The sequence below is a fragment of the Rhododendron vialii genome, chromosome 1a (genome assembly GCF_030253575.1).
Source record: "Rhododendron vialii isolate Sample 1 chromosome 1a, ASM3025357v1".
Taxonomy (NCBI): domain Eukaryota; kingdom Viridiplantae; phylum Streptophyta; class Magnoliopsida; order Ericales; family Ericaceae; genus Rhododendron; species Rhododendron vialii.
In genome coordinates this window covers 18,910,918-18,938,736 of record NC_080557.1, presented here as the reverse complement: position 1 = coordinate 18,938,736, position 27,819 = coordinate 18,910,918, and the positions used below count along the sequence as shown (strand labels likewise).

The 27,819-nt window shown below is 43.4% G+C and overlaps 1 protein-coding gene across 1 annotated transcript; it reads right to left on the bottom strand.

Annotated features, from left to right (window-relative positions):
• On the bottom strand, positions 1 to 27,819 carry LOC131324161 (uncharacterized). The gene is made up of 10 exons (XM_058356013.1): positions 27,375 to 27,819; positions 25,551 to 25,938; positions 24,944 to 25,144; positions 24,514 to 24,756; positions 22,493 to 22,559; positions 22,285 to 22,392; positions 5,115 to 5,206; positions 3,879 to 4,064; positions 3,664 to 3,800; positions 1 to 451 (listed from the first exon to the last, which is right to left on the bottom strand). The coding sequence occupies exons 1-10, from the start codon at positions 27,479 to 27,481 to the stop codon at positions 223 to 225; spliced, it is 1,758 nt and encodes a 585-aa protein (XP_058211996.1). The 5' UTR covers positions 27,482 to 27,819; the 3' UTR covers positions 1 to 222.

Sequence of the window (27,819 nt, the reverse complement as noted above, 5' to 3'; positions counted from 1 at the left end):
TGAAACCAAACAGGGACTTTAGTTTATGCTTTTCCGCGAATTCTGGTTTTAACAGCCAGTTCTTACAAGTTCTGTTGCGAAAAAGAAAAAGAAAAAGATCATAGTAACCAACCAAAGAGAAAATGTAGATAACGCTAATCAAACTATACAACAGGAAAAAAAGCTACACATTACTTGAAACTTCATATATTTTGAAGCCATTTTTCATCATTGAAGTGAGGTTCACGAGGAAGAAATTTCATCCTCACTACTTTCTGGAAGAGAGATACCTTCTGACAAGACAAAACGGTTAGTTGCACCAAAGATGTTTGCTATCTGCAGAACTGCTGTTTGAAATGTTGCAGCCGTAGGCAGGAAAGCCTCCGGCAGGCAAGGAATGCATTCAGGAAGGAATTCTTCCTTGTCTAAAGTAGGAGCATATAGTGTCAGCACTGCCCGGCAGAACATAAATCTGCAAGACCGAAAGCTAATTACCAGACGAACTTTTTCACTTCTGGGGCCATACTTTATAATATAAGAACTACACAGGTTACAACAAATAAAACTATTGGAGGGACCAAAAAAGAAAGTTCTCCCAGCTTTGGATTTTACACTAAAAGGTACTATATAAATTTACTCTATGCAAATTCATCAATAAAGAAATATGACAGGTACTAGGTAGTGTTAAATCGGCAGTTGTTCCACCAATTTAAGCTGTTATGAAAGGGGGTATAGCATGATAAGTTCTCCAACACCTACCAAATATGCCACCCCGTCTTGCAGGTGGAGCCAGGATGCATAGAAGAAATTTGCAAACAAGGAGACTTGAACTCGAGATCTCCCATAATTGAGGTCTGACCGTACCAGATGCTTAAGATTAGAAATGGGGCTAGAAAATGCAAATTAAGCTCTCCAGCAGGTTCTACAATGCAAGTACTATTTGAAAAAATTGGACTAGCAAGTGCCATATAACAACAAAGCAAGTTTAACAGGTGATGGGCACAAAGTAATTAGTCAATCAGTAGGGACATTGTTGTTCCAAACCATAAATGGATTCCAACTAAAAGTACTTTTAGAGGAAAATACGCAAGTGCCCAAGATGTCTTGCGGATACCCCCCTTTTGAGGTCTCACCACACAGAATGGCCAATCAATGAAACTACTCTCTTTTAGAAACCCATGCAACATGTCTTGTTTGATTGGAAGTGCCCGTAGTGGCGCACTTATTCTGCTTAGAGTCACCACTTGGTTTTAGGAACCAAAAAACCAAAACGGTCGAGATTCTGAATTCGGAAGCCAAGGGTATGGTGAGCGGAAGGTAGGCACCCCACTCCGCCCAACCAAAAGGTTGGCCTCTAATTGTTTGACATGAAGCGTTTCGATTTCATTCCTTCTATTTTACAAATATATTTTAATTAGCCATTAAACAGATATGGGTGATGAAAGGAAATAAAATCACACAGGGAAGGGAACAGGGGAAGCATGCAGAAAACAAGAAAATAGAGTCTCTATTCGCCAGAGACTGGCAATCGCCACAATCACTGGCGATCGACAGAAACTAACTGGCGATCGCCACATGCATTGTACAAAACTGGCGACCGCCACTCCTTACTACACCAGAATAGCAGAAAAAAGAGTAAGAATTAAACCGATTGTGTTGCGGTTAACCCACTGGGGTTAACAGCGTTATCCCACCTTGTTCCCTCAAAGCTCAGTAGGATGTCAAAGTGTGATTTTGCGGCTTTTATGGGCTAAAAGCGTGAAGAACAGCTTGTACAGTTGAGAACTTTAATTGGCCGAGGATGGGAGAATACGCGGAGTATTATTGGCTTTGGGATTGGAGGGTTGATTTGCTGGATTTTTGGGAGTGCAGGGGAGTGATTTTTGCAGAGCTTCAAGATTGCTAGAGAGTAAATGAATGTATTGAATTCAGAGGTTTAGGCCTCTATTAATAGGAGAAAAGTGATAATTTTTATCACTTGAATTATAATAAAATTCAAAATTGAGTGTTTAATCCGGTTATAATCCAATAGAGTTGTACAAGATGTGGAATGTATAACCATTAGGAAAAAAGAGTTCGAAGAGGATTCAAACTCTGTTAACCATTCAATTGGGTTCGGAAACGTTCTGCGGAAAACCAAGATCAGCGATTGCCAGAAGTTTATGGCGATCACCAGAAAGAATGGCGATCGACGAAATGGTAAGGCGGTTGTGGTTCTGGACCAGAAGGAGAATGGCGATGGACACCAAAACTGGCGATCGACTGTTTATCTAGCGATCGCCAAAGTTGAAGTAGAGAAGGAGAGTGGCAATCAACTGTATATGTAGTGATCGACACATAATAGTGGTGATCACCACTCCTGAAAGTGGCGATTGGTTCAGAAAGTGAAGATAAGGGTTTGGATAAGCTTATAACAAGGGTTTTGAGGAGTATTCGAACAACTTAGGTTCACAACCGTTGAAGCGGGACTTTGTACTCTTAGCCAAATACTCACAAGAACCTGTTCACCATTGGGAAATGCCCAAGGTGGGGCTTAAACACTTGTTAAGCCAAATTAGGGTGTCTAAACAAACACATTGTGCTTTTATGTCATGCTTAAAACATAAGTTTTGCAAGTGAGTGATGCTTTTAGTTTTTGTATGGGTTTGGTGCATGCGTCCATGATGGGGTGCTAAGAAGCACAAACAGGTATGGACACGTGACATGGCATTTCTAAATAAAAGGGGAGATGGCCACGGCAGGGACACGACAAAATTAGCCAAAACAAAAATGCCCAGTTGGTACCCCACTAATGGGTGCCTGGGAAGGGGAAATGCTGAGGAAAACATGGCAAAATTAAGTTTTCATATATTAATATTTATAGTTCTATTGGTACTAAATCAACAAACACCCGGAACTAAACTAAGTACAAAAACAAAAATCAACATTGCATGTACTCCCTCCGTCCCATAAAGTTAATCCTCTATGAAACTACGTGCAATTTTTTAACTTAAAAATAACGTACTTACCAAAATAATATTTTGTACAATATGGATCTTGTGTTTTATCTCAATGAGATCTTTTGAAGGGTGCAAAAAAAAAAACAAAAAATTGAAACATTATTTTGGTAAGTATATTATTTTTAGGTTCGAAAATTGCATGTAATTTCATGGGGGACTAACTTTATGGGAGAAGAGAGTAAATAATTAGCGTTGATCCATCAAAAAACAAACCATGACGAACAAGTGATAACTTTGTTATTTTAAACCCTTGAAATACTAAAGTTTTATATATTATGAAATGACACTACACCATGTCCCCATTAGTGTCTCAAATGAGACATACATGTTTCACACATCTCTCGCACTTAAATATTGTTATAAACAATTCGGCAAGTCACTTGGCGCGTCGCATATATGTATTCCCATATGTCCCAAGCGTGTAACCCCAGTGTGTCTGATACGAATATGGCGACCATGTCGGTGTCCCCTATTTGTCTGATACGCATATGGTGACCACTTAGGCATCGACAGATGGGGTGCATGTCAAAACCCACAAAACACGACTGTAGATTATCTTTATTGGATTCTATCTCACATCCTCAATTTAAAGGATTGATTGTATTAACTTCCCCATTGAAGACATTAATTAAAATATATAAAATCCTACCTCACAACCAAACAAAGCTGAGAATTTAGGATGTACCGTAGTAGAAGACGCCTCAGAAATGGATCGCTTAAACCTTGAGCCCAAACAGGATCGAGGGTGTCTGATGCCGCCAGCATCAATCCCCAGTCATTTAGTAATGACGATAGCAAGCCCCCGGCTTTGTTGCACATATCCTGAAGCACTTTTTCAGTTTTCCAACCAAGTTAACCTACTAGCAATTAAGTATGGACAGGAATGTTGATTGTACTCACCGTATCAACATCAGGGCCTGAAATACCAAGCAAGAGGCAAAAAGCTTGCAAAGGAGCCGTGAGAAAACTGGTGAATAGGCTCCCGCTTGGATGACGAGAAGAATCTACAGCAGAAGGCACGGTAGGATAAGAGTTGGGAGATAGGAGCATTGCAACTGGCTCTCCCTTTTCAACTCCATTTATAGCCTGTGCAAACGAAAAACCTTGGTTATTTTCATAGGATTACAACACATAATTAGTTGAGCTAAACTTTTTTGGCCAATCTAAATGAGAGTTTTACCGGTGAAATTTTAACCTGCTGGATCAATAGTTTTTTGTATAGATGTGACAAAACATTTCCTCGAACAACTGTTACTTAACATCTCTAGGAAACCAATTTATGTTGTATTGGATGCATAACTAATGGCATAAAATTCAGAGCAACTTAGGAGATACAACTAAATATCCTATGCTATAAGTTCCTCTCCATACTGCTTGAGAAGGAACACAAGAGCTTGAACCTCTAGCAACACGTGTTCACCAAGGATATCATTGGGAAGTTACATGTTATGCACTCCTACCACAGTATGAACAATACAGTAACATACTCCCTCCGTCCCATTTTGTTTGTCCATTTTTGAATTTCGTGCCAATTTTAATTGTCTATCTCTTTCAATCTATAATGTTTTTCATAATTTTGAAAACTTTGTATTATAGAACTAATCGAGACCTATAAACAAGATCCATATGGAATATTTTTGGAGATTCATATTAGAAGATATAAGCAATTGAAAACTGACACGGACATCGAAAATGGACTAACAAAATGGGACGGAGGGAGTAAATGAAATTCAAAGCAGTAAGACCAAAGTCGTAAGATATATGAAGATCACCACCCATTGGTTCCATAGTAGTCAATTTCCCATTGTTCTTGTCTTGGGAAGGCGGTCGTTGAGCTTCATCTTCAAAATTATGGTATGCGACAGAAACACGTACACATATTCGTATGGAAAACAAAAGTATATTTGTTATAGTCCCATACAAACATTAAGCTCATATTTTAAACTTTGCCATGACATCCCTACTCCAATGTTCTACTGTTTCAAGATTTTTTTTGTCTTGCTGCGTATGCATACCACACACATGCATGTTCCATGGCAGGTGGTTTTAGACAGTTTGTAAACTTCTAGTGAGAGAGGGAGAGGGCACAAGGATGGCCACTACAAAAGAAGAAAACGTAAGTGGCAGGAAACCTGCCTTGAATGCTTTGCTGTTGTCACTGTCAACAACTATAAATAGTGGCTTTCTTGTAAACGGAACGAAGTCACAAGGATAAATGGAATCAACACCTGACAAAGAATAAATTACCATTAGCATAGCTAATCTTAATGTTCAAGGAATCAATAGCAATATATTAATACGATTACAGGTAACATAAGAAATATCACTCTATAATGAAGTCTTGATATTGATAAATAGGCAAGGCTTAAGAACAATGAGCATGTGTGCAATATACAATGTGAAAAGCAACAAAATCCACGATATCAACAAAACTAACCCCTACAAAATGTCAGCGACTCAGTATCTCCAAACGTATATGTAGTATGTTCATATATACCAATGTAGTTTCTCTTTGTTCTCGTGCTATGGTCACAAACACCAAGTATTCCAGAACTCAATAACATCATGCTAACCTTACACATACAAATTTGTGTCATGGATTTCTAAGTCATGTAATCACTTTTAGGTTTATACGTATATGGCTTGAAGCTTCACTTGGTAGACGCTAGAGAAGTTGTAGATGGAAGGGCAAGGAAATGGAGAGGAACCAACGGGAACAGGAATTCTGCCTTTTGCAACGCAAGAATTCTTCTTCACAGACATAAAAAGGTTCCTGATCAAACAATACACTAGCCAAACACCTCCTTTTTTTCAGTTCCCATTATTAAATCTCAAAAGGAGTTAATAGAAGAGGAATGATTCTAGATTTTCAATATCCACCCTCGTACCGAAGCCATGACATATTGACATGCCTTCAAGAGCCCTTACTTTTCCTTTACAACCATTATCATATTCTAATGTAGAACTTCAATCGAAATGAATAAATCCCAATATTTCACCAAGAACCAATACATAAATGATTGACAGGGGCTGCTGTTCTTTAAAAACCAATTCCTTGATCTTTAGATTAAACTTTTACCTCAAGTACCTTAAACCCTTAAGCTGCAGGAGTTCACAAACATCCATAACATTCCCATCGAATTGAAAAATTGCATCCATTTAGATGATAGAAAATATACTTTAGCTTAGTAGTTGTATCTCCAAGCATCATATAACCCACATAGTCTATGACAGGTAACACTCTTCTCATTGAATTCCAATACGAGAAACAAATTGTTACAAGGACAAGATATGAAACAAAGCATCTAATTTGTAACACGGCCAGCGGTGAAAAAGTAAGTCATGCAAATCATTTGTGACAATCAAATACTCCCTCCATCCCAATTTGTTTTGCCTATTTTGACTTTTACGTAATTTAAGAAAGATCATAATTACATGACTTTGTGTCAATTTTTCCATTTTACCCCTTTGTAACTTATGACTTTTTGTCAACTTTCTTGTCATGTCATTAATTTGCTCTACTTTCTTTTCAAATCAAGTTCAAAATTTGAATTTGGGAGGGAGAAATGAGGGGTAATATGGTAATATGGACATCCAAAATTGGAAAGTTTTGAAATAAGCACACATCATTTTGGGACATCCCAAAAAGGAATAAGGGCACAACAAAGTGGGACAGAGGGAGTAGTTTTTAGACTACTGGCTACATAATTTGTCAGGATAGTACTATAGAAACTGGAAACAGTGTGGGACGTCCTCGTTTTTACAACATTGTATACGGTGTCGGGAGAAGGGGATACTACGTGTAGGGGTTCGGTTTATCGGGATCTTGACCGTGGGTCAGTTCCGGTTCTTTCCTCCACCGCTTTGCGCGCCCGCCGCCTGACCTGCAGCAAATCACTAGGGCTATGGTAGCCCAGTGACCATCCAACGATCAAGTTAGATGTAGGGAGAAGTGTATAGATCTAGGGTTAGGGTAGAATGACATACCTCTCTAGGTTAGAGTCCCTTTGTATTTATAGACCTTGGTTTGCTTGGGCTCCAAGCTAGCGTGTGGAAGGTACGCTCGGGCAACCGCCTCGGGTGACGTCATGTGTGACGAATGGGATAAGGCGGTTAAGGAGCACATGGCCAGGTTAGCCCCCATTGATTATCCTCCTGGTGTAACCGTCTGGGGCCCTCCTGGCATAACTGTATTCCTTTAGGTGGCCTCAGGGCGTCGGGTATATTCCGCGCCCTTAGGCAGCAACAGAGCCCCAGCCGGACTCCCCTTTTCGAGTGACATTCCGAGGATGGCGTTGTAGTCTCCAAATCCTCATACCGAATGGTGGGAGGGCATCCTCGTGCTCGCTCGGTGCAATGTGGCTCGGTGGGCAGTCTGAGCCTCAGTTTCGGAACCACTACAATAGCCCCTTAACTCGCTGGAATCTTTGAGCTCGGGGGAGTTGATTGCGCTCGCACTCTGCCACATTGATGGAGTCTTTTGTTTGTAGGAAACCAAAGCGGAAAGCGGCTTCGGTAGTCGTAAGGTGCATAGCCCCAGCCCTAGGAGCCACGTGTTGATCATTGCCAAGTTGTCTCGTGATGTAAGATGCCTTGGCGCGTGCCGCGTTAGTTGATTGGTACGGAACGTCACATCGGAGACACGCGTCAGACACCCAGTGGCTCAGTAAGCGGCGCTCCAACTCCTGTGCAGGCTTTTTGGTACGGACCGTCCCATAATGGCCACGTGTCAAGGATCAGACGGCTCGGTGCGCGTCGCTTTGTTTCCCATGCGCCCCTTCGAATCCTTCCCCTATAAAAGGGTAGCTGGAGAGAAAAGGGCACCATCTTTCTCTCTCTTTGCTCTGTCGTTGCTGCTGCTGTTCTTTGTTTTCAAATCGATCTTAGAGGTGTTGTCGTGGCAGATCTTCTCTTGAATCTTAGGCATGTTGATCTTTACGCATCAATCTTCAGTTTTTGGACGATTTTTTCTGCGTTTTTCATCATTTTTCCGGAGCGATGAGGCGGAGACGCCGCCTGCCGCCGCTTGAATCATGGCTTAGCACTATTAATTACGCTGTTCATGTTCTTCCCAAGGTGTATCTCCTTCCCAAGGCCATTGACACGTTCCCGACCCCAGGTGTTCTTCCCGAGGAAGGATATCCTGTTAACGAATGTGACCTAGGGTTTCCGAGGAGTGATGTCCATCCCGTCCCGAGCGTTAGATCTTTTTCCCCCTAAGCATGTAGCTAACGGGTCTTGCATATCCTTTTTTGCTAGGTTGGGGTGGATGGTCGTTGAGACCTCCTCGGACGGTTCCAGTAGCTTAACCTCCTCTCCTGTTATCGACGAGCTAATACGTGAGACCTTTCGGATCCGAGCGTTCTAGCAAACTCCAATCGACTTCATTGAGCCCTCTGATCCTTCGAGAGCCCCACGCCCGATCACGTCGTTCGATCCTTGGGAGATGGAGACTCCTAGAGCCTCGGATCACTGTCCGAGACCCTTCGCGAATCCTCCTCAGGAGGTTCAAGGACACAGGAGGGCGGTGAGGCCGTGCCCCAATCAGAATCAATTCTTTAGTGGCACACCGAGCGTTTAGGAGGGTTTACAACATCCCATCGGATGTCCAGGTTCGGTTACTACCGATCACCGACCCCCGTCCACTGTCGCACCGCCCGAGAGAGCTGATCTTCCCCCTCAAGGTTATCACCGAGGGCAGAATTAGATTCCCCCTCTACCAATTCGTACGTCGAGTGCTCCGGACTTTGTCACTCACCTCCTCTCAGGTAACGGTTAATTCCTACTGGGTCATAACGAGTATTATAGAGCTGAGGAGGCAATACAACCTGACATTCGGTTTGGAGTAGCTCTTCGGGGTCTACCAGGTCGGAGTCCACAGAGACTACAACCGCTATTATCTGTCTTGTCGGTTGGGGCATGACGAGTTTCTGATTGATCACCTGCCCGACTCCGAGGAATAGGCGGGTATATACGTCTCGATAACCGGGAACTTCATGTTTGGGCCCGGTGAGAATCTTAATACGGGAACGACGGCTCAATTTGGGACCGGTAGACCTGGTCAGTAGATTTCCCACCTCCAAGTATTGCATGTTACTTTCTCTCCTGCTTGCATATGTTGATTTCTTTCTTTGTTGACATCTTGCAGGTGAAAGGGTCGTGCAAGGCTATCGAGGGAGGGCGAACCGAGGCCTAATCAATGCTGCTTACGCTATTCCCCTCGCAAACCGATTCGCCCCAGACCTGCTTGGTTACGTCCCGACTTACACGGGCTTTCTGAAGAAGAAACTGAGCTAGCAGGGGGTTCCGAGGGCAGGTCAAGGGAAAGGCAGGGGAAGAAGAAGAGAAGGACTCGGAGCAGCAGAAGCCGAGGCGAGCAACTCTCCCCCTCTAGGCAACATTCGTGAAGAGGTGGACCGTGAGACTCCCGAGAGGACCAGGCTGAGCTGCGGTATGGTGGGTTGTACCAAGAGGGTGGTATTGAACTTGAGGCGGAGGCCAAGGGGCCATGGCGTCGGTTCTCCAATCGAGACGGTAGGTGCAGGTAGTTCGAGGGTCGCTCCCGTTTCACTGGAGGAGCCGGCGGAGAAAAGGGCACGGCATGAGGCTGGGCATAGCAGTCGGGGGAAGGAGAAAGGGAAGGAGAAGGAGACTATCACCATTTCGGAGGAGCAGGACGGTGAGTCTGCCGGGGGGGAAGCCGAAGGCGATGCCAGGGTTCAGGCGAGGGAAGACCCCTGGGCCCCTGAGTTTCGTCACTACAGTGGGCGCTAGATCCACCATGCTAACAGTGCGTCTCGGAACATCGGGACGGCCTATGAGGTACTTTGAGCTTGCATACTCCAAAGGGATGCCAAAGCCATCACAGTAAGCACCAAAGATTTAGCGAGGGAGATGGCGTAGTCACTTCTCAATGTAAGCTTCCTTATTTCCCTTTTTCCTTCGATTGAATGCAGGGGTTTTTGTAATGCTTTTACCATTCTCGTTGGCAAGCTGGCACTCGGGCTTTGGCTATCCACGAGAGGTACAAGGGGCAGGAGTTTGAGATTGAAGAGCTAAAGAGGGCCTTGGAGTCGAAGGAGGAGTATCTGAGGGTGGCTCGGGAGGCCTGCGACCTTTATCAAGCGGACTTCCAAAGGAAAGGGTTGATGGAGAACGGGTGGCTGCGAAGAGCCAAGCCAGGAACGCCGAGGAGGTCACGAACGTTTTGAGAGCCACTCGAGCCCAGAAGGTCGAGGCTGCAAGGGAGAGAGGCTTCGATGAGGGGTTTGACGCGGCTGGAGTGGAGTATAAGAAGCAGGTCCGGGAGATTAAGGCCGAACTGCACAGAGATCGCTTCCGGGACGAACACCGATACGGCTATGAACTGCTGCTGAGCAAGCTTGACCTTCCCGAAGATTCGGAGCTTCGTGTCGTCCCCAAGCCGCCTCCCAAAAAGCTTGTGCTGCCCCCCGAAGAAGAGGACGAGGAGGTGCAGAACCCCGATGCCCAAGCTAACCCCGCAGACCCGGTCGAGCCTATGTCCGATGTTGCTCCGGACGCCCAAGAATGACTTCTTCCCTTCTTTAAGAGAAACACTTTATATTTTGAACGCAAATTGGGTGTGACTGGCGCCAAACGATTGGCCTAAACCAGATCACTGTAATAGTTAAGTAGGACTGGTGCCGAACAGTTGGCCCGAGCCATGTCCTCGGTAGGCTTTAATTGGTACTTTATGGATTGTTTTTATTTTCTGTACATTAATGCCCCTTTCAAACACTTGTGTTTTATCTCCGAAATGCTTGCATATGCTTGTGGTTGTTGCTAGGGTATGCCTGTGCCCCTTGCTTCGGGTAAGCTTGTGAGGTGGAAGAACAAGTATTAACCGAAGCACTAACCGGAGAATTACATGTCCAAAAAATCGAATTGTTAGTGCCCCCTGCTTCGGGCAGGCTTGCTAATCATACGGGCAAGGTTGGGGCCGAAGCAGTAGGAAGATAATGCTTTTTGAAAAAAGTGATTTTTCGGTGCCCCCTGCTTCGGGCGGGCTTGCTGTTTTCTTGAGCAAGGTTGGAACCGAAGCAAAATAGGAGGCTACTTGAAAAAAAGATTTTGCGGTGCCCTCGCTTCGGGCGGGCTTATTCGGAGCCGGGCAAGCTAAACCGAAGCATTTAGACGAAAATTGTTTTTAAATTTTCCGAGCCCCAGCTTCGGGTTAGGCTGCCTTGGCTACGCGGGGGAATGCCCGAATCGAGGGGAAGGACAAGTGATGTCACACGCTAGGACAAGTCTGCTTGGGGATTTTTGCTGGGGTCTTGTAAAGGGTTGGCGTCGGCCAGGGGTTTGAGACGCAGCGTATTAGAGCAGTGAGTGGCTTTATGATGGATCGTGGTAAGGGGCTCGGGGAAAAATCAAGTAACCTTAGAACGATCCGTTGAAAGCCCGAACGACTGTGTTGGTCTGGACGACTTAGTGGGAATTGCGCCAGAAGAGTTTCACCTTTTGGAGGGCCAAATCCCGAAAGTCGAGATAAAACGGTTTGCGCGAGAATAAACTTAGTGATGGAGAGTAAACAACAGTAAAAATGAGAACAAGTGCTTGGAAAGAAAAGATAGCTTTTCATTGATACTCGTCCGAACATTACATTGATAGTTTGCTTCGAAAACAAAGAAAGCAAAGAAACAAGAGGGGGTGCCGATGGGGCTCTACACCGAGGCCACCACTAACCATAAAACTTCTTGAGGTTATTAGCATTCCAAGATTTTGCAATAGGAGCGCCGTCCAGCTTTTCCAACTTGTAATTTCCCGAGCCTAGGTGTTTGAGGACACGGTATGGACACTCCCAATTCGGCATAAGCTTCCTTTTTTTGGACTTCTTGACCACCTTTTTCTAGACAAGGTTGTTGGGCTTGAACGAGTGAAGGCGGACGCTTTGGTTGTAGCCTTTGGCGACCTCTTGTTGATATGAAGAGAGCTTGATCCACGCGTTTTTTGAGCTCCTCTTCTGCCAAATTGAGATCCGAGGCAATTGAGTCGTTATTAACCGATTCGTCAAAGTCTTCAGTACGGATCGTGGGAAGCCCAACCTAGAGGGGAATGACAGCCTCCATCCCAAATGCCAAGGAGAAAAGGGTGCGTCCAATGGAGCGTCGGGGGTAGTTTGGTAGCTCCAGAGCACCCTCGGTAATTCTTCGGCCCATTTGCCCCGTTGGGATTCGAGTTGGCGCTTGAGTCCGGAAGAGATAGCCTTGTTGGCGGCCTCGGCCTGTCCATTGCCCCGGAGGTATGCCAAAGTGGATGTGTCTCATTTGATGCCATACTCGTCGAGGAAGGCCCAGTATTTTTTCCCGGTGAACTACTTCCCGTTGTCAGTGATGATAGCGAAGGGTACGCCGAAGCGGGAGATGATGTTTCTCTAGACAAAATGAATGACATCGGCTTCCTTGATGGTCACCATGGGTTCGGCCTCGACCCATTTGGAGAAGTCATCGGTGGCAGTTAGGAGAAATTTGAATCCGCCGGGAGCAATTGGGAGCTTGCCCACGATGTCCATGCCCCACTGCGAGAATGGCCATGGACTGGTGAGAGGGCTGAGGTCTCGAGCGGGCTGGTAGATGATTGGAGAAAACATCTCGCACTTTCGGCACCGTTTAATGTACTCCTCGAAGTCATGTTTCATTGTGGGCCGCCAATGACCCTGAGTGATGGCTCAGTGAGCGAGGGAACGTCCTCTCGAGTGACAACCACTATCGCCAGCGTGAAGTTCTTCAATGATGTCAGGCACCTAGTGTGGGTGTGCCACCAAGTATGGGCCGGTAAAGGACCGTTAGTAGAGCTTGCCATTGGGATTAAACCAGAAGACAGCCTTGTTACAGAGTCGATGAGCTTCCTTTTTGTCGGAGGGGAGGTTATCATCCCACAGGTAGTTGACAATCTCGTCCATCCAGGTCCAAGCTCGATATTGAGGACTTCATGATCTAGAACGTCGAGTTCAAAACTGGATTTGTCGATAGTGCCGAAGGAAATAGAGCGGGGTCTCGAGGCCGAACATGCCGAGGCAAGTCCAGCGAGGGCGTCGGCGTGTGCGTTTTGCTATCTAGAAATGTGTTCGATCCGGATGGCCTTGAAGCTTTTAGTGAGTCAGATAGCTGAACTGAGGTATGTACGCATGTGTTCGTCCCAAGCTTCGTATTCTTCGGTGAGTTGATTGACAACTAGTTGGGAGTCACTGCAGATGAGTTCTTCAATGCCAAGTGCCTCGGCGGTCTTGAGACTTGTGATTAGGGCTTCGTATTCGGCCTCGTTGTTTGAGGCTGGGAAGCTGATGGAGAGGGAGCTTTCATGTAGGATACCGGTGGGAGAAAGGAGTACGATCCCAGCCCCGGCACCTCGACTGTTGGAGGCTCCGCCGACGTACATTTTCCAGACATCACCGTGGAACAACTTCCAAGCGGTGCTGGAGTAAGCTTGGAGCGTTGCTTCAGGATTGGGGGTCAAACCTGGGGCAGGGGATTCGCTCGGAGTAAGCTTGACTATAAAATCAGCAAGGGCCTGAGCCTTGATAGCCGTTTGGGGCTGGTAGTGAATTTAAAAGTTCGCGAATTCCACAACTCACTAGGAAATTCGGTTGGAGAGATCCGCTTTCCGGAGGAGAGATTTAAGAGGGAACTCAATGAGAACGATGATTCGGTGAGCCTGAAAGTATGGAACGAGCTTCCGAGAGGCCGAGACGAGGGCGAGGACAATCTTCTCCAAAGGCAAATAATGCGTCTCGGCGGGGGTCATCGTCTTGAATAGTAGATGGGCTGGTGGTCTCGACCCTTGTGGAGAACGAGCACCGAGCTTATGGCGTGTGGCGAGACGGCTAGGTACAAGAATAAGTCTTCCTGGTCCCGAGGTACCGATCTTTCTCGATGAACGAGATAGTTCACTTAGAGCCGTCGTCGGTTCGGGCGCGCTTTGGCTTGGGACTCATTAACATGATTTGTTTGGATGAAGAAGCATCATTGAGTTCGGCACGGATGATGCGTGCAGCCTCGGTGTTTAGGGGACCGTAGATTGTTTGGATCTCGTCTTCATTTTGGGTCTCGGCTCGCTGTGCCCAAGCCTTGGTTTTTTCGTGGTCAATGAGATTACTAAGGTGGCCACCTGCGATAAGCTGCTCCAAGTAAGCCTTAAAGGGTTTGCAAGCGGTGGTGAAGTGATCTTGCTCGTTATGGTAGCTGCATCGGACGATCGGATTCTTAATCTTCCCGTTAGCAGTGCCAAGCTTCTAGTTCGGGAAGGAGAAGTAGGGCTGGTCCTTGACCTGATCAATAATCCGATAGATGGGGACGGTGAAGACGGTTTTTTCGGCATTGAAATCGAACGGCTTCGGTCTCTTCTTCGGAGATTGCTTAATGTTGTTAGTAGGGGTGATACCGGTCCGGTTTCGACCGGTTTGAGTGTATTTTTCGGTCGAAACCGGATATCCGGTTTGAGATTTTTAGAAACCGGAACCGGTTGAGATAAAACCAGTCCGGTTTCGACCGGCTCAACCGGTTTCGGTCCGGTTTATCCGGTTTTCATTCATGGGCCATATTTTTTGCTCAACACATCAAAAAATTCACAATTCAACTCATAAAATATCAACTAAAAATCTATAATTCAACCCTTTTTTTTGGGCCCAACAAAAAAGGATCAAATTTGAGCCCAATACATAAAAAAAAAATCCATAAAAACATAATTAAGCCCATAAAAATAGTTTTTATCTAATAAATATATTTATTAGACCAATATACACCACAAAATATCAACCAAAAACCCATAATTCAACTCCTCCCTTATGTTTTTATATATATATATGTATATATTATACATATATATAACCGGTTCCGGTTTCAACCGGTTTTTAAAACACATAAACCGGATCGAAATTATTTTTCCGGTTTATAAAATTTTATAAACCGGAACCGGATCGAAATTATTCAACCGGTTTAAAAAATCCGGTCCGGTCCGGTTTTTTCGGTTTCGATCGATTTTCCGGTTTCGAGTAACAGCCCTAGTTGTTAGCCTACTTTTTAAGGGTCGGGACGTGCGCGGCGCCTGAGACAGCTGTCGAAATGACAGGGACCTTAAGGCTCGCTGGCTTCCCGATTCCCCGCTCGGCCTTGGACTCGATTAGTTGGCACCATCCTTCGATGCTGGTCATGAGCTCTTTCATGGATCCAAGTTTGTGCCAAGCCAGGTCGTCGTATACCTGCTTGTCCTACAAGGTGAGACCGAGCTTAAATCCTCGAGTCGAAATATCTTCATCGCATCCCTCGATTTCGTTGAAAGATCGACGTATTGGCAGAGCGTCTCATCGCTTCGTTTGCGCAGTGCGAGGAGAGAGTCGATTTCCTTTTCGTGCTTGTTGCTGGTGATGAACCGAGCCATGAAGGCGTCGCAAAGGGAATCAAACGAGGAGATGGACCGGGCGGGCAGTTGGTTAAACCATCTGAGGCCCAGGTTCCCGAGGCTTGCGGGAAATACTTTGCACAGGAAAGCGTCGTCCGAGGGCTCGTTTCGTAGGAACAAAGACATAACGTGCTTGTACTGTACCAGGTGAATATATGCTTCGAACTTGCCGTCGTACTTGGCAAACTTGGGTTGGGTGAATCCTTTTGGGGGGTGACCGAATCGATCTCTCTTGTAGATGGAGAGGTCGTGAGTCTCTCGAGCCAGGCGTCGCAATGAGGTCGGATCGAACGGTCGGGACCATCTGGACGCTCGGTCGCGGAACGCTTCTTTGGGATGAGATGGTCCAATCTTTCGTAATCTTTTCTCTTCGGCAGAACACTTCACGACTTATGGGGGGGAGTGTTCGTGCAGGTGCTTTCGCCTATCAGATCTATCGCTATCTCGAGGGTGGTGCTTAAGGCGCTCGGGGACTGGACTTTTGTCACATCCATTTTTGGGGTGCTTGATGATCTGGCTTTTTCGCATCTGTTTTTTAGGCGTTTGCGGTACCCCTTGGTTTGGATTTCCAAGAGACCGTTATCCTCCCTTGCGATTTTCGAGAAACTAGGGGTGGGCTTGATGTGCCCTTTGACATTTCTGACAGAGTGGGTGGAGGAGGCGGAGACACTTCCGGCTCGGAGTCTCTCAAAGGCGGATCGCTTCCCAGGATGTCCTTTGGGGTTGGGGTTAGGGGAACAGGAGCGCTCCCTGTGCCGCGCACCCTTTTCAGTGCGGCCTGCCTCCTTTGGTGGTTCGAGGCAATCTTTTGCTGATGGCCGAGGTTGGTGCTCCACCGAGGGGCCCCCACCACGGCTGCGAGGAGGGTTGTGCTGGCTCCTTCGCCCGTCACGGCTTCCGGTGGAGTGGGAGGGGGAGATCTGGAGGGGGTGCTTGATCTCCGCCAGCTCGTCTCTGACGTGCCTGTCCCGCTCCACGACCGTTGTGAGGTCGTCGATCTTTCGCTCCAGGTGACAGATGTAAGTATGGAGTTCGGAGGACGTCCCTGCGTCTGGCGTTGAGGTGCCGGCTCCGATGCTGATGGAAATGTGGTTTTTCCCAGGATGTTGGCTCCGTCAAAGCCCAGGTGAAGGTCTCCGAGGGGGCAGAGTCTGAGGGTCGTATCGCTGGGATGTGGATCCTCAACTTCTACCATCTTGGTTTAGGAACTTTTTGAACGGAGTTTGGGAAAAAGAAGGAATGGGATGCTGAGAAGGCGGCTAGATCCCCAACAGAGTCGCCAATTGTAGGGGTTCGGTTTATCGGGATCTTGACTGCGGGTCGGTTTCGGATCCTTCCTCCACCGCTCCGCGAGCCCGCCGCCTGACCTGCAGCAAGTCACTAGGGCTATGGTAGCCCAGTGACCCTCCGACGATCAAGTTAGATGTAGGGAGAAGTGTATAGGTCTAGGGTTAGGGTAGAATGGCATACCTCTCTAGGTTAGAGCCCCTTTGTATTTATAGACTTTGGTTTGCTTGGGCTCCAAGCTAGCACATGGAAGGTACGCTCGGACAACCGCCTCGGGTGACATCATATGTGACGAATGGGATAAGGCAGTTGCGGAGCACATGGCCAGGTTAGCCCCCACTGATTATCCTCCTGGTGTAACCGTCTGGGGACCTCCTGGCGTAACCGTATTCCTTTAGGCGGCCCCGGGGCATCGGGGTCGAGTATATTCCACGCCCTTAGGCAGCGATAGAGCCCCGTCTGGACTCCCCTTACCGAGAGACATTCCGAGGGTAGGTGTGTGGTCTCCAGATCCTCATACCGAATAATGGGAAGGCATTCTCGTGCTCGCTCGGTGCAATGTGGCTTGGTGGGCTATCCGAGCCCCAGTTCCGGAGCCACTACACTATGTAAGATAGAGCTGCTAGACATTGAGAGGCATAAGACCATGTGAGCCAGAATGAACTCGGCCCTCTCTATGCATAAGGGCTAAAAAGCATAGAAACTTGATAGACACGCCGGCATGGAATTTCTTCAAAAATTAGGACACGGACACATTAGGAACACATCGATTTTTTTTTGTATGCACATCAATTTTTTTGTATAGAAGACATCGGTTACTGGTACGGGCTTGATCGCTATTTGTCCTCAAACTTGACATGATAAAAATCGAATGAATCAATCAAGCCTTTAACGATATCCGAATGAGTAGATTTTTTACGGGAACTCTTAAAACCATGGTTTAAACAAACGGCTCTGATTACTAGCGGGGGGCTTCGATTACATTTTGTATCAAAAGTTGCGTCCCTTCGACCGGCCCGTATATATATACTACAAATAAACAATAGATCAAGAATGAAACAGATTAGTCCTTAAAGTAGAAAGTATAAGCTATAAAAAGGAAAGCATAAAGTAAAGCATATATAGTGCACTTACTAAAATGGAAAGATATTTTCAAGTGCTTTGTGCACTTTGCTGAGAATGGAAAGATAATCTAAAGATACACAATTTTACTTGAAGTAGATGAGTTCATTAAAGTAATGTAGAGACCACTTGTTGAAGATTAAAATGATTTCAAGAAGAAAGTTGCATACAGTACAATATTGCTAAGGATAGGATATATGTTTATCAGAGGAGAATGGGTAGGGAATTCTCTGTCTGAAAGTGTGTGTGAATACAATGGTGAAGGTTTTCTTATATAGAAGAGGAAAGTAAAATCATTCGAGTAGGAACTTTGACTGAAGAGCTAGTGGAAGGAATCCAATAACTGTTTCCGCTTTTGGTGGTGCATGTTGACTGCTTTCGGTGGTGCATTATGAGTGTTTGGTTGACTGAATATTACTGGGGTTAGAGGTCCTGGCAAACATGTGAGGCGTATCCTTCTTCCGATGCTTTTGAGCAAGTTGTTGACAAGTTGCTGACTGAAATAGCATCCAATGAATCTTTTCCCAAAATATGACAAAAAAGTCTTTAATGAATAGTGAACTTTTTTGGTCCTAAGTATCTTGGTGCATTAAATTAAAAATACTAGGAATGGATTGGTGCCCCATATTCAATAGTCATCAAGCCAATTACAGATCGAAACAATCCAAACAAAGTCATTTACCATTCACTTTATATTCATAATATTGTGTCATTAGATGAATGGGGTCACTCATCCTTACTCAGAAACCTTCCTCGTCATTCCCTTAATATAGTTACTATGATTATATTGAGTCATGGTTCAAAGTCCTCCTCCATGAAAATGAGACATTTAGTCATTCATGGTTTTTATCCTTTGATCATAATTCAAATCAGTAATTCCGTCTTGGTTGCTCCGATGGTGGCAACAACATGGTGCTGTCCCCGATATTTTAACCGCTGAATCAGGTCACTTATTTCTAAGTACAAAGTAAACCAGCATAACAGTCAGTACCATGCTCTCCTTTTGTTCATGTCCAAATATAAAGTTCCCTAGATATTCAAGTGGCAATACAATATTGCCAATCACACAGTAATCCGTCAATTTCTTGTTAAGTGGTGGGGACTATTCAAACAGGAAAGGATTATTGAACAAGTCAGATTAGAATTTCCATCTACCGGAACATCTCCGATCTAGAGGATTCAGCCTAATATTCCAGTCCAAACTCTTCCACAGCAAAGTCCTATTCATACAGTTACACAAGAAAGTCCACTTCAAATTTCTACTATATGACTTGGAAGCCCAACCGGCAGTTCTTCTGAACCTTCAAAAGTTAAATCCAAGTCCAAGTCACAAAGTTCTGAATCAATAATATTGGCAAAGCAGCTACTGGCCCAAGCAAGTCGAGAACTGGAAGACGAAGATTTAGATTAGTCCACTACAACATCCTCCACTAAAGTTAATTCCAAAAAAGACCCATATAATTTAATGCACCAAGATGCTCAGGACCTATTTGCATAAAGATGCCAAAAAAGTTCACTATTCATCAAAGAATTTTTTGTCACATTTTGGGAAAAGAGTCATTGGATGTCATTTCATCGGCAACTTGCTCAAAAGCACCGGAAGAAGGATAAATCTCACATGCTTGCCAACACCTCTGGCCCGAGTAATATTCAGTTAGCAAAACACTCATAATACACCAGCAAAAGCAGTCAGCATGCACCACCACAAGCGGAAACAAAGTTAATGGATTCCTTCCACTAGCTCTTCAGTCAAAGTTCCTACTCAATTGATTTTACTTTCCTTTTCTATATAAGAAAACCTTCACCATTGTATTCACACACACATTCAGACAGAGAATTCCCCCATTCTCCTCTGATAAACAGAATCCGCCATCCTCTGCCACGCCTGCCACTAGAACCCACAACGCCTTTCCTCATAGACCTTTGACTGGTTCTCGTCAAGAAGTCATTGACAAGAATCCACCCTTGTTGCTTGTCACATGTAGCTCAACCTTCATCAAGTGACTTTTGACCCTCGTCGAGTGTCCTCTGACTACCGCAGACCTAGGTTGCTTGTATTTTGTTGACCCTCGTCGCTCGTTGTTTAAACTGTCATCTACATGTGGGACCGCAGAAGCTGTTGTCGATCAGGTTATCACGGCGATTGTGTTTATAAACTACATGTTGCTATCCTTGGGGTTCTCGGTTGGACCTTAGTTTTCCTCAGCATTGGTTTTGGTTTTGATAATTGTTGATGAAAATCCCTTTGCAGTAAGCAGTCTTAGTGCTGTTGAGTACCTGTGGGGCCTGTGGCGGCGTGGCCTGTGCTATGTTGGTTGTCGCCCTTATTGTGCTATGTTTGGGTTCTCTTTTTTTATGCTCATTCGTAGATGATGTCGTTGATGCCCATTACCTAGTGATCAGTTTGCAGTTCCTTTTTCAGTTGTTTGTAATTGATGTCTTTCTATTTGTTGGGTTTCTGCTCCTTATTGGGCAGTGATTTGTTTGCAGTGGCTTCTACTTCTGCGTCAACTGTAGCTGCTATTTTTTTGGGTTTCGCTTGGTCTCTTGATCTGTTTCCCATTAACTCCACACGATTGAACGGTCAAAATTATGCTCCCTAAGCTAAGGTTGTTAAGGTGTATTTATGGGTAAGACCCAATTCAATTTCTTGACTGATGATCCTCTCAAGTCCCGAAAAGTCTGACTCCAAATTCAATGCATGGACAGCTAAAGATAAAAAGAGCACAATTGCAGATAAAAGATTTGAACCCAAAACCACTCAACCCCAAACTCTAGCTAGTGGGGCAAAGTTGTCCTCGTGCTTATACACTGTATATTACATTCCTACACAGAAAAGTGGGATGTTCCTTTACACATATCATTCCAACCTCACAACTAGGGCAAGATGAGGAAGCCACTATTCTTCCCTGGCCTTGTTGGAGAGAGACAAAGACAGAGAGGTTGCGTAAAGAAAAAGGCTCTGCAAGCACCGGAGAGGAGTCGACTGCAACAACTAGATCAAAGGGATCAGGGCAGATGCATCCTTACTAGTGAGACCGAATTCCAATGGTGCAACCAGCAGGGTTATGGATTATAGTCTGTTTGACTAGATACTGTTATGCTTGGGTTTACTACCAAATGGTGTCAAAAAGGCTACCTGATTATCAATCTTTCCATACCCTTTAAAAACTAACACCATCTATGGTGACTTAAGATGATAAAAAGAGAGATTGATGGGGAGTTACACACGAGGATTAAGTCAGTTTCTCAGGATGGAGATGTGTAAAGAAGATAGGAATCACAAATAATTTTCTTTCCTTTAGCATAGAGTGACAAGAAATTTTAAAGATAGCAAATGCAGGGCAATGGATAAAGAACATAAACAAGTTACATAGAGTGCATTTTCCAGTGAAAAAGGCTTATTTGAGGGAGAAGGGATAAAACTGAAGGTGGAAGGTGGTGGTTGGTGGGAGCTGAGGTAAGTTAGTTAACTGTGGGTTCAACACACATTCAAGACCAGAAAATGGATTACAGTTAAAGTTCCTCCATTGCCCTCGAAAAGAGGCCATGTGATCGAATTTCGCTATTTCCCATACGTAATCCCAATCAAAATTGAAAGGGGAGGGACTAAAGTGAGCGCATAAAAAGTGCAGGGAGGTGTAATTTATGGATAGTCTAAAAGTACAACAGAGCCAAGCAATAATTCCAATCTTCTGCCAAGGGAAATCCTATTTGGTGAGACATGAGCTAATAAAGGAGCATCGACACCTCAAAACCAAAAGCAAAATGACTTGCAAGAAGCTATCAATGGCCAGAAAAGTTGTACTTTTTCTGCGGTGAGTTTTCCTAAGATGAGGTGTTATCTCTAACCTAGGAACAGGAAAAACCGTAAACATAACAACAGAAATTGCATTGGACCTAAAAGGAAGAACCTGGTGAACTGGGCATACTACTTCCCAACCTTCTGTGCACCTTGCTTCTCTTATGACTTTTTTTCTACTTCACATCATTTGGCACTAGAAGTGACGGAAAAATGACAATTTTCTCATGCTGCCATTCATTGAGGAGAAAATCTTGATGGAAGGTCTGAATGAGAGATTTTTTCTTCAGATCGACCACAGGTTCTCGGACTCAACGTAGGTGGCTTAAATAAGCTTTCAGGCAGGGGCAGCTGCACTTCCAGAATCGTTGGAAGAAGCAGTGCAGTGTAAGCAGTTCAGTTTGGGACGCAGTGAAGGAACCAACCAAACCAGATGGGAGAGCTAGCAGATACCACAAACCAAACCAAAACAAACTGAGCCTTAAGTCCCAATTGATTGGGGTTGGCTACATGAACCTGTTTTATCCATTAAGCTCTTTTGAACTAGCGCCTCTAAAGTCAATTTTGGTCTACCAGTCCCCCTAGTGACAATGAAACACGAAATACCAGCAGCTCGAGTAGTAATTTCCTCTTGCGATGTTTATCTATACAAGATATAACTATGAGTTAGTAGAATACCTCCATTTCCACGAGCTCCAATATGTAAGCCACCACCAGTACGGTAACTTAAGCTATCCCCCTTACCTTGCACTGGAGAATGGTTTGGGCTACCAGATATATTGCTTCCTGATGTAATTTGAATGGTATAAAAACCATAAGCCATCTGAAGCAATATGAATAATCTCATATTCAATGGGGAAAAAATGTTTAAAGCAAAATGCGATACCTGAAGCTGATAAATATATTAAGAGAAGTCCATCTGGAGGGAGTTCCTCACACATTGTAGCCAGAACCTGCATATGAACCACAATCACAAAATTGCAAAATTAATTATCTACGTGGATCTCTTATGGGAAATCCTTTATCAGGCGCTCAGATAAAGCAATGGATTCTGAACTCCACCCTAGTTTCAGTAAGTACTCTAACCTCCCTTACTTTCGAAACTAATATGCACAAACCCCCTTCTGTTACCCCCTGTCAGAAGACTTAACAGATTTTGCTGATATCATTTCTTTTTCATTGATAAATGCCAATATGGCACCCCAACACTTGCCATCCAAGTAAAAAGAAAAACACATTCTTTTTTCTTCCACAATTATTGCACATATTTGAGAAATAACCTTAGAAATGAGAAAACAATTGTTGTTACCAGTTCACAATTTTCAAATGCATATTTCATAATCCGTTGAACAAAAAGATTTCTTTTTTGTGCACTACTGTCAATATTTGGACATAATGCATCGTACTTACTAGTAACTTTCTACGCTCAAATACACAAAACTATTCATTTATTTTTCTCATTTTCCATATCAAATAACAGTTAAAAAAGATTATTTACTTACTCTATTTTTTCTTCTATTCTTCTCCTTTTTCTTCTTTCACAAATCAAACGTCAAATACAAAGAGAAAAACAAAATGGTTGCTTTTCAGACAAGCCAAAGGCCATCAAGAATTAATTTGCTCAAGCCTTTAAGTTACAATTTCAATCATTCAGCTCACCTTCGTTCAGCACATCTTTTTTTTTTTCATCATCATTCAGCACATCTAAGAAGCTCAATTTTTGGAAGGGAAAAAAAAAAAAAAAAAAGGCGGCCTCGGGGAAACATTTTCTAATTGTGTCCAGAATTTATAGGTTTTTCAGTGGATAGGGAACCCTATTGGGAGATTAACCACACCCTAGTATGCAAAAGATCAAATATTTTTCTTTTTTTTTTTCCCGCTAGAATTAACTCCAACTTCCCTACCAAGCAACATTCATAGCTCCACTGCAGTTCTAAAACATTTTTGGAACATTTTGTTCACCTGAAAGGACACATCCCTCCGGGCTTAACAAACATACATCGAAAAAGGATTCATCAGTAAGGCTCCGAGTCAAACTAAAAACCATTAGATCCAATCCTTAATGCTCCAATTCAGGAAAAAATCAATAGAATGGTGTTTTGTCACTCAGAAGTCATGGATCTGATTCTAGAGAAAAATGAGAAGGTTATAAGGAGACTATTTATATCTTATTTTGAATATCCAACTTCATCCGATGAAAGTGGAAAATAATATGAGGATGGTCTTATCACTTGTTCTTCCACCATAAGAGTTCCTCTCACCAATGAAAACTCCAACCTCATAGCGTCTGAGCTTGAGCACGGAATTCAAGCAGCAGACAGGTTACCACAGAAGAAAAACCGTGAATGCTAAATTTGTAATAACTATAACCCGTGTAATTTGCGTAAACATTCTTAGAAAAAAAAATCATCATTACATGATAATACCGTTTGAACAATAGGATCTAACCAGGACAAGAATTTGAGATAAGGTACTTCATGAAGGTTTCTTCTTGATCTTTGTCCAAATATTCAAGCAGAAGAAGAAAAAGTCTAGAGTTCCATAACTCCATATTCTTGAACCATGTGATTCACTTTGGTCGAAGAAGCATGGAGCATCTGTATATGATCCTTAAAGCAGCACGGCAATCCATAAAGGAGCCATGACAAGGTCGGAAAAGTACCAACATGAGGCTTTGTTTTTCACACACTGACACATTATGAAACATATTAAGAAAATAGACTTAATTATGACTCCCGGGAATTACCTCACACTTCCTGATACTACCTTACTGTGACCAACAAGATCTAGTATATGGTTCTATTTTGTATATCTCTATATTGCGTGAATACCTGTTCGAACTTCAAAGAACCTTAACTTGTAGAAAACTGTGTAGTTGCAGAGGAAGAGACTATAGTAAATACTCACAGCTACAAATTGTGTGACCGTTGGACGATATAAAACAGCTTTGCGAGGGTTTGGGGGCAAAGTTGGATCAGCAATATCCTGTGAGTAGTTAATACGACTAGGCCCCGGGGCCCCATTTTGCGCAGTGTTTGTACCGGTCCCACTTGAAGGAACTCCACCTGATTGGTAAAATGAGCCACTAGGTTCCCATTCCAGGCATTGAAGCATTCTAAAAGTGTCAAGAGTAAGCTCTGAAAACTTTACCTAAGCAAAAATAAAAAATAAAAAATGGAAAACGAAAGGTCAGAATGCGAAGCAGGAAGTATAACAGTATAAGAGATCAGCTCATACAAATTTGACTAAAAAACTGTAAATAATACACTGGGCAATGGCTAACAAATTCAAACAAAACAAAAAATACATGAGCTAATAAATATGTAAAGGATAGAACCTCATTAGGATAATAGCTGCTCAGTATAGCATCTCTTAATCTAAGCTTTCTCCTAGCAGCTGCAACTTGTGGTAAGCAATCTGGATGAAGGTCCAGTACAAGACTATATCTCAAAGGGAAGATATTCATAAAAGCTGTGTCAGCTTTCAGAAACTTAACTATTTCCTGAACCACCAGCTTCCATTCTTTAAAGTCGGTTTCCTGGATATACGATAATTGAAAAGTCATTCGAAGCATCTACAATGAACAGCATAGCATAAAACAACATAAAAAAATTTACAAAACGTTTGACAAATGAAGACGATCATTAGATGAAGGAGACATTAACTTGAAGTCCCGTGCAAATCAGGCCAATTTAGAACAAGTTTTCTCCAACAGAATTATACAACATTCAAAAGGGAGTGAACGCCAGGGAAATAAAAAAAAATTGTAGGGTGTGTTTGGCTCGTGGATTAGTCAAGGATCTTCAATGGAAAGGAAAATGTAGGGAAACCAAAGAATAACTTAGCTGTTTCACTTCATTTTGTCTATCCAGAAAGACAACAGAGCATTTAAACAAAGCACCACTCATAAAACCTGAAAAATATCATAACAACTGGAAATTGACCTGGAAAGTCCTCTTGCACTCATCAACCAACATTTTGAGTTGATTTACCAACTGATAGACCATTTCTCGCCTGTTCAACACCAAACACACCATCATAAACCTTGCAAGAAACCGTAGTTGTTTATTGGCAAGATTGAGATCCTGTAACAATCCGTCCTTGAAATATTCCCTAGTCAATACAGCCTCATAGAATACGTAGGACTCGGACAAATAACTAGCATCACTTGTCCTCATATATTGTCCAAAATAAAGCTGCCCAATTCGAGAAGCAATATCCCCAATCTCCCATCGCTTGAGCCCTGCTTCCAAAAGCTTCTGTCGATTCTCTTGTTGAAACTTCCACAGTTGTGTGTAGACTTTAAACACCTTGTAGAAGTATGTATCATACCTAGTGCCATTACACAGACAAGGATTTCAGCATCATCCCAAATTACTAGCCCATCACACAAAGTCCATCATAACAAGTTATAACCGTCAAAACCTTTACTTCATCTATCATCGCGGATATTATTGTACGCATAACAGTTACACATCTTTTCTTCTCAAGAATATGTACGAAAATGAATAATTACTTAATGCACCTAGTGAATAAGGAGGTATGACACAACTGCACAGCTCAGTTTATAGGTTGAAAGTTGAAACTTACTTTCTATTTTTTTCTCACATCATTTATTATGTTTATCTGTAACACTAAAAAGAGCAGGTTAACACAAAAGAAATGACAATACAACTAGGCATGAAATTAGTAAGAACTAAGAACTTACTCCTCTAGGGGTTGTTTACTAGTCAAGTGTAGGGAAATGAGTTAGAATTCACAACTTCATGTTACCAGCTCTCTCCACGTTATGTGAATACCCATGTATACTTTCATTTCCATCTAATGCTGTAATGTGCATACCAAAACCATGTGGCTCAATCGGTAGTTTTGGAAACTCTCCCTCAACTTTTTGCACAGCAATCCTAACCCGATAACAGTAGAGTTGAATAATGCATGTTTTTAACAAGCAGAATGTGGGGTTGCCGATCTGAATCTGGGTAACCAAATGACGTGGCTCGGTCGCCCACCGAGCCAATATATCTTGGGACACTACACAGAAAACATAAAGGAAAAACTTCCTTTCTATTTTTCTCGGTTCCTTATGTTATTGTCTTGTCAACCAAATGAGAGGTTAAGAGCTCACGACTTCCAACAATACTAAAACGACAACGTTACAATTGGATAATACATTATACTTCATATAAAGATAGTACGTCCATGGGAACAAACAGAAAACATGTAGGGAAAACTTTTGTGTCTCCTTTTCTTTCACTCTCTACTGTTAGTTATTTTGGGTAACCAAACAAGGGGTACGTGCCGTACACTAAATACAGCAGAAAATGCTACCACGATTGCATTACAATTGGATAAAGAGCAATGCTAGGGACACATCCATCCAAGTTTACATTCATTCGTACAACTTATCCCACAAATATGGTAAGACCCACAAAACATTTAGCATCACTAAAGGATGTAAAAATGGACGTAAAATTAAACGTGTGCCTAGCATTTTTGTTGGACAATGCATATCTTTACTTTTACATCCAGATTGAAACAAACAGAACAACCAAGAGGGAAAACTATCTTCCTAATTTTCTGTCACATCTCTTTTCCTTGTTTCATCAGTAACCAAACGAGGCCTAAAAGGGCCATATTACCATCACATCACAAACAACTGATCGTGCCCGTTTCGTGCTGTTTTTCCCACGGATTCATTCAAACAGAAAAACTAAAAAGGAGAAAACATAAGTAATCTTTGATTAGGGTAATGAAGTTTACCGACCGACCTGTTGCGTTCGTAGTAGGGCAAATCCCTGATCTTAGAGAACTTTTTGTCGGCCTTGTCGACAAGAGACCAGTAGGTTTCGCTCACAGGAATGTTGTTTTGCGACATTTTCGAGCTCCGTTACTCCAACCAACACTCGGTATCATCTAATTAAAGATACATGATACGAGTAATAATCTATATTCTAATACGGAGAGTGTGATCGGATCGTGTAGCGATGGTGCGAGGGTTGAAGATGAAGTAGCAGTAGTTGTACAACTCCAGCTCTGAATGATGATCGGATCGTCGCAGACAGACGAGACGGAGTCGGAATCACTGGGGGACAGTGGGATGGGATTTGCTCACTCACTCCACTTTCTAATTTTCTTTATTAGCACCCGCAAATCCCATAAGTTATCTGACTTTAACGAAATATTACATAAACATTCGGCATATTAAAAATCTCA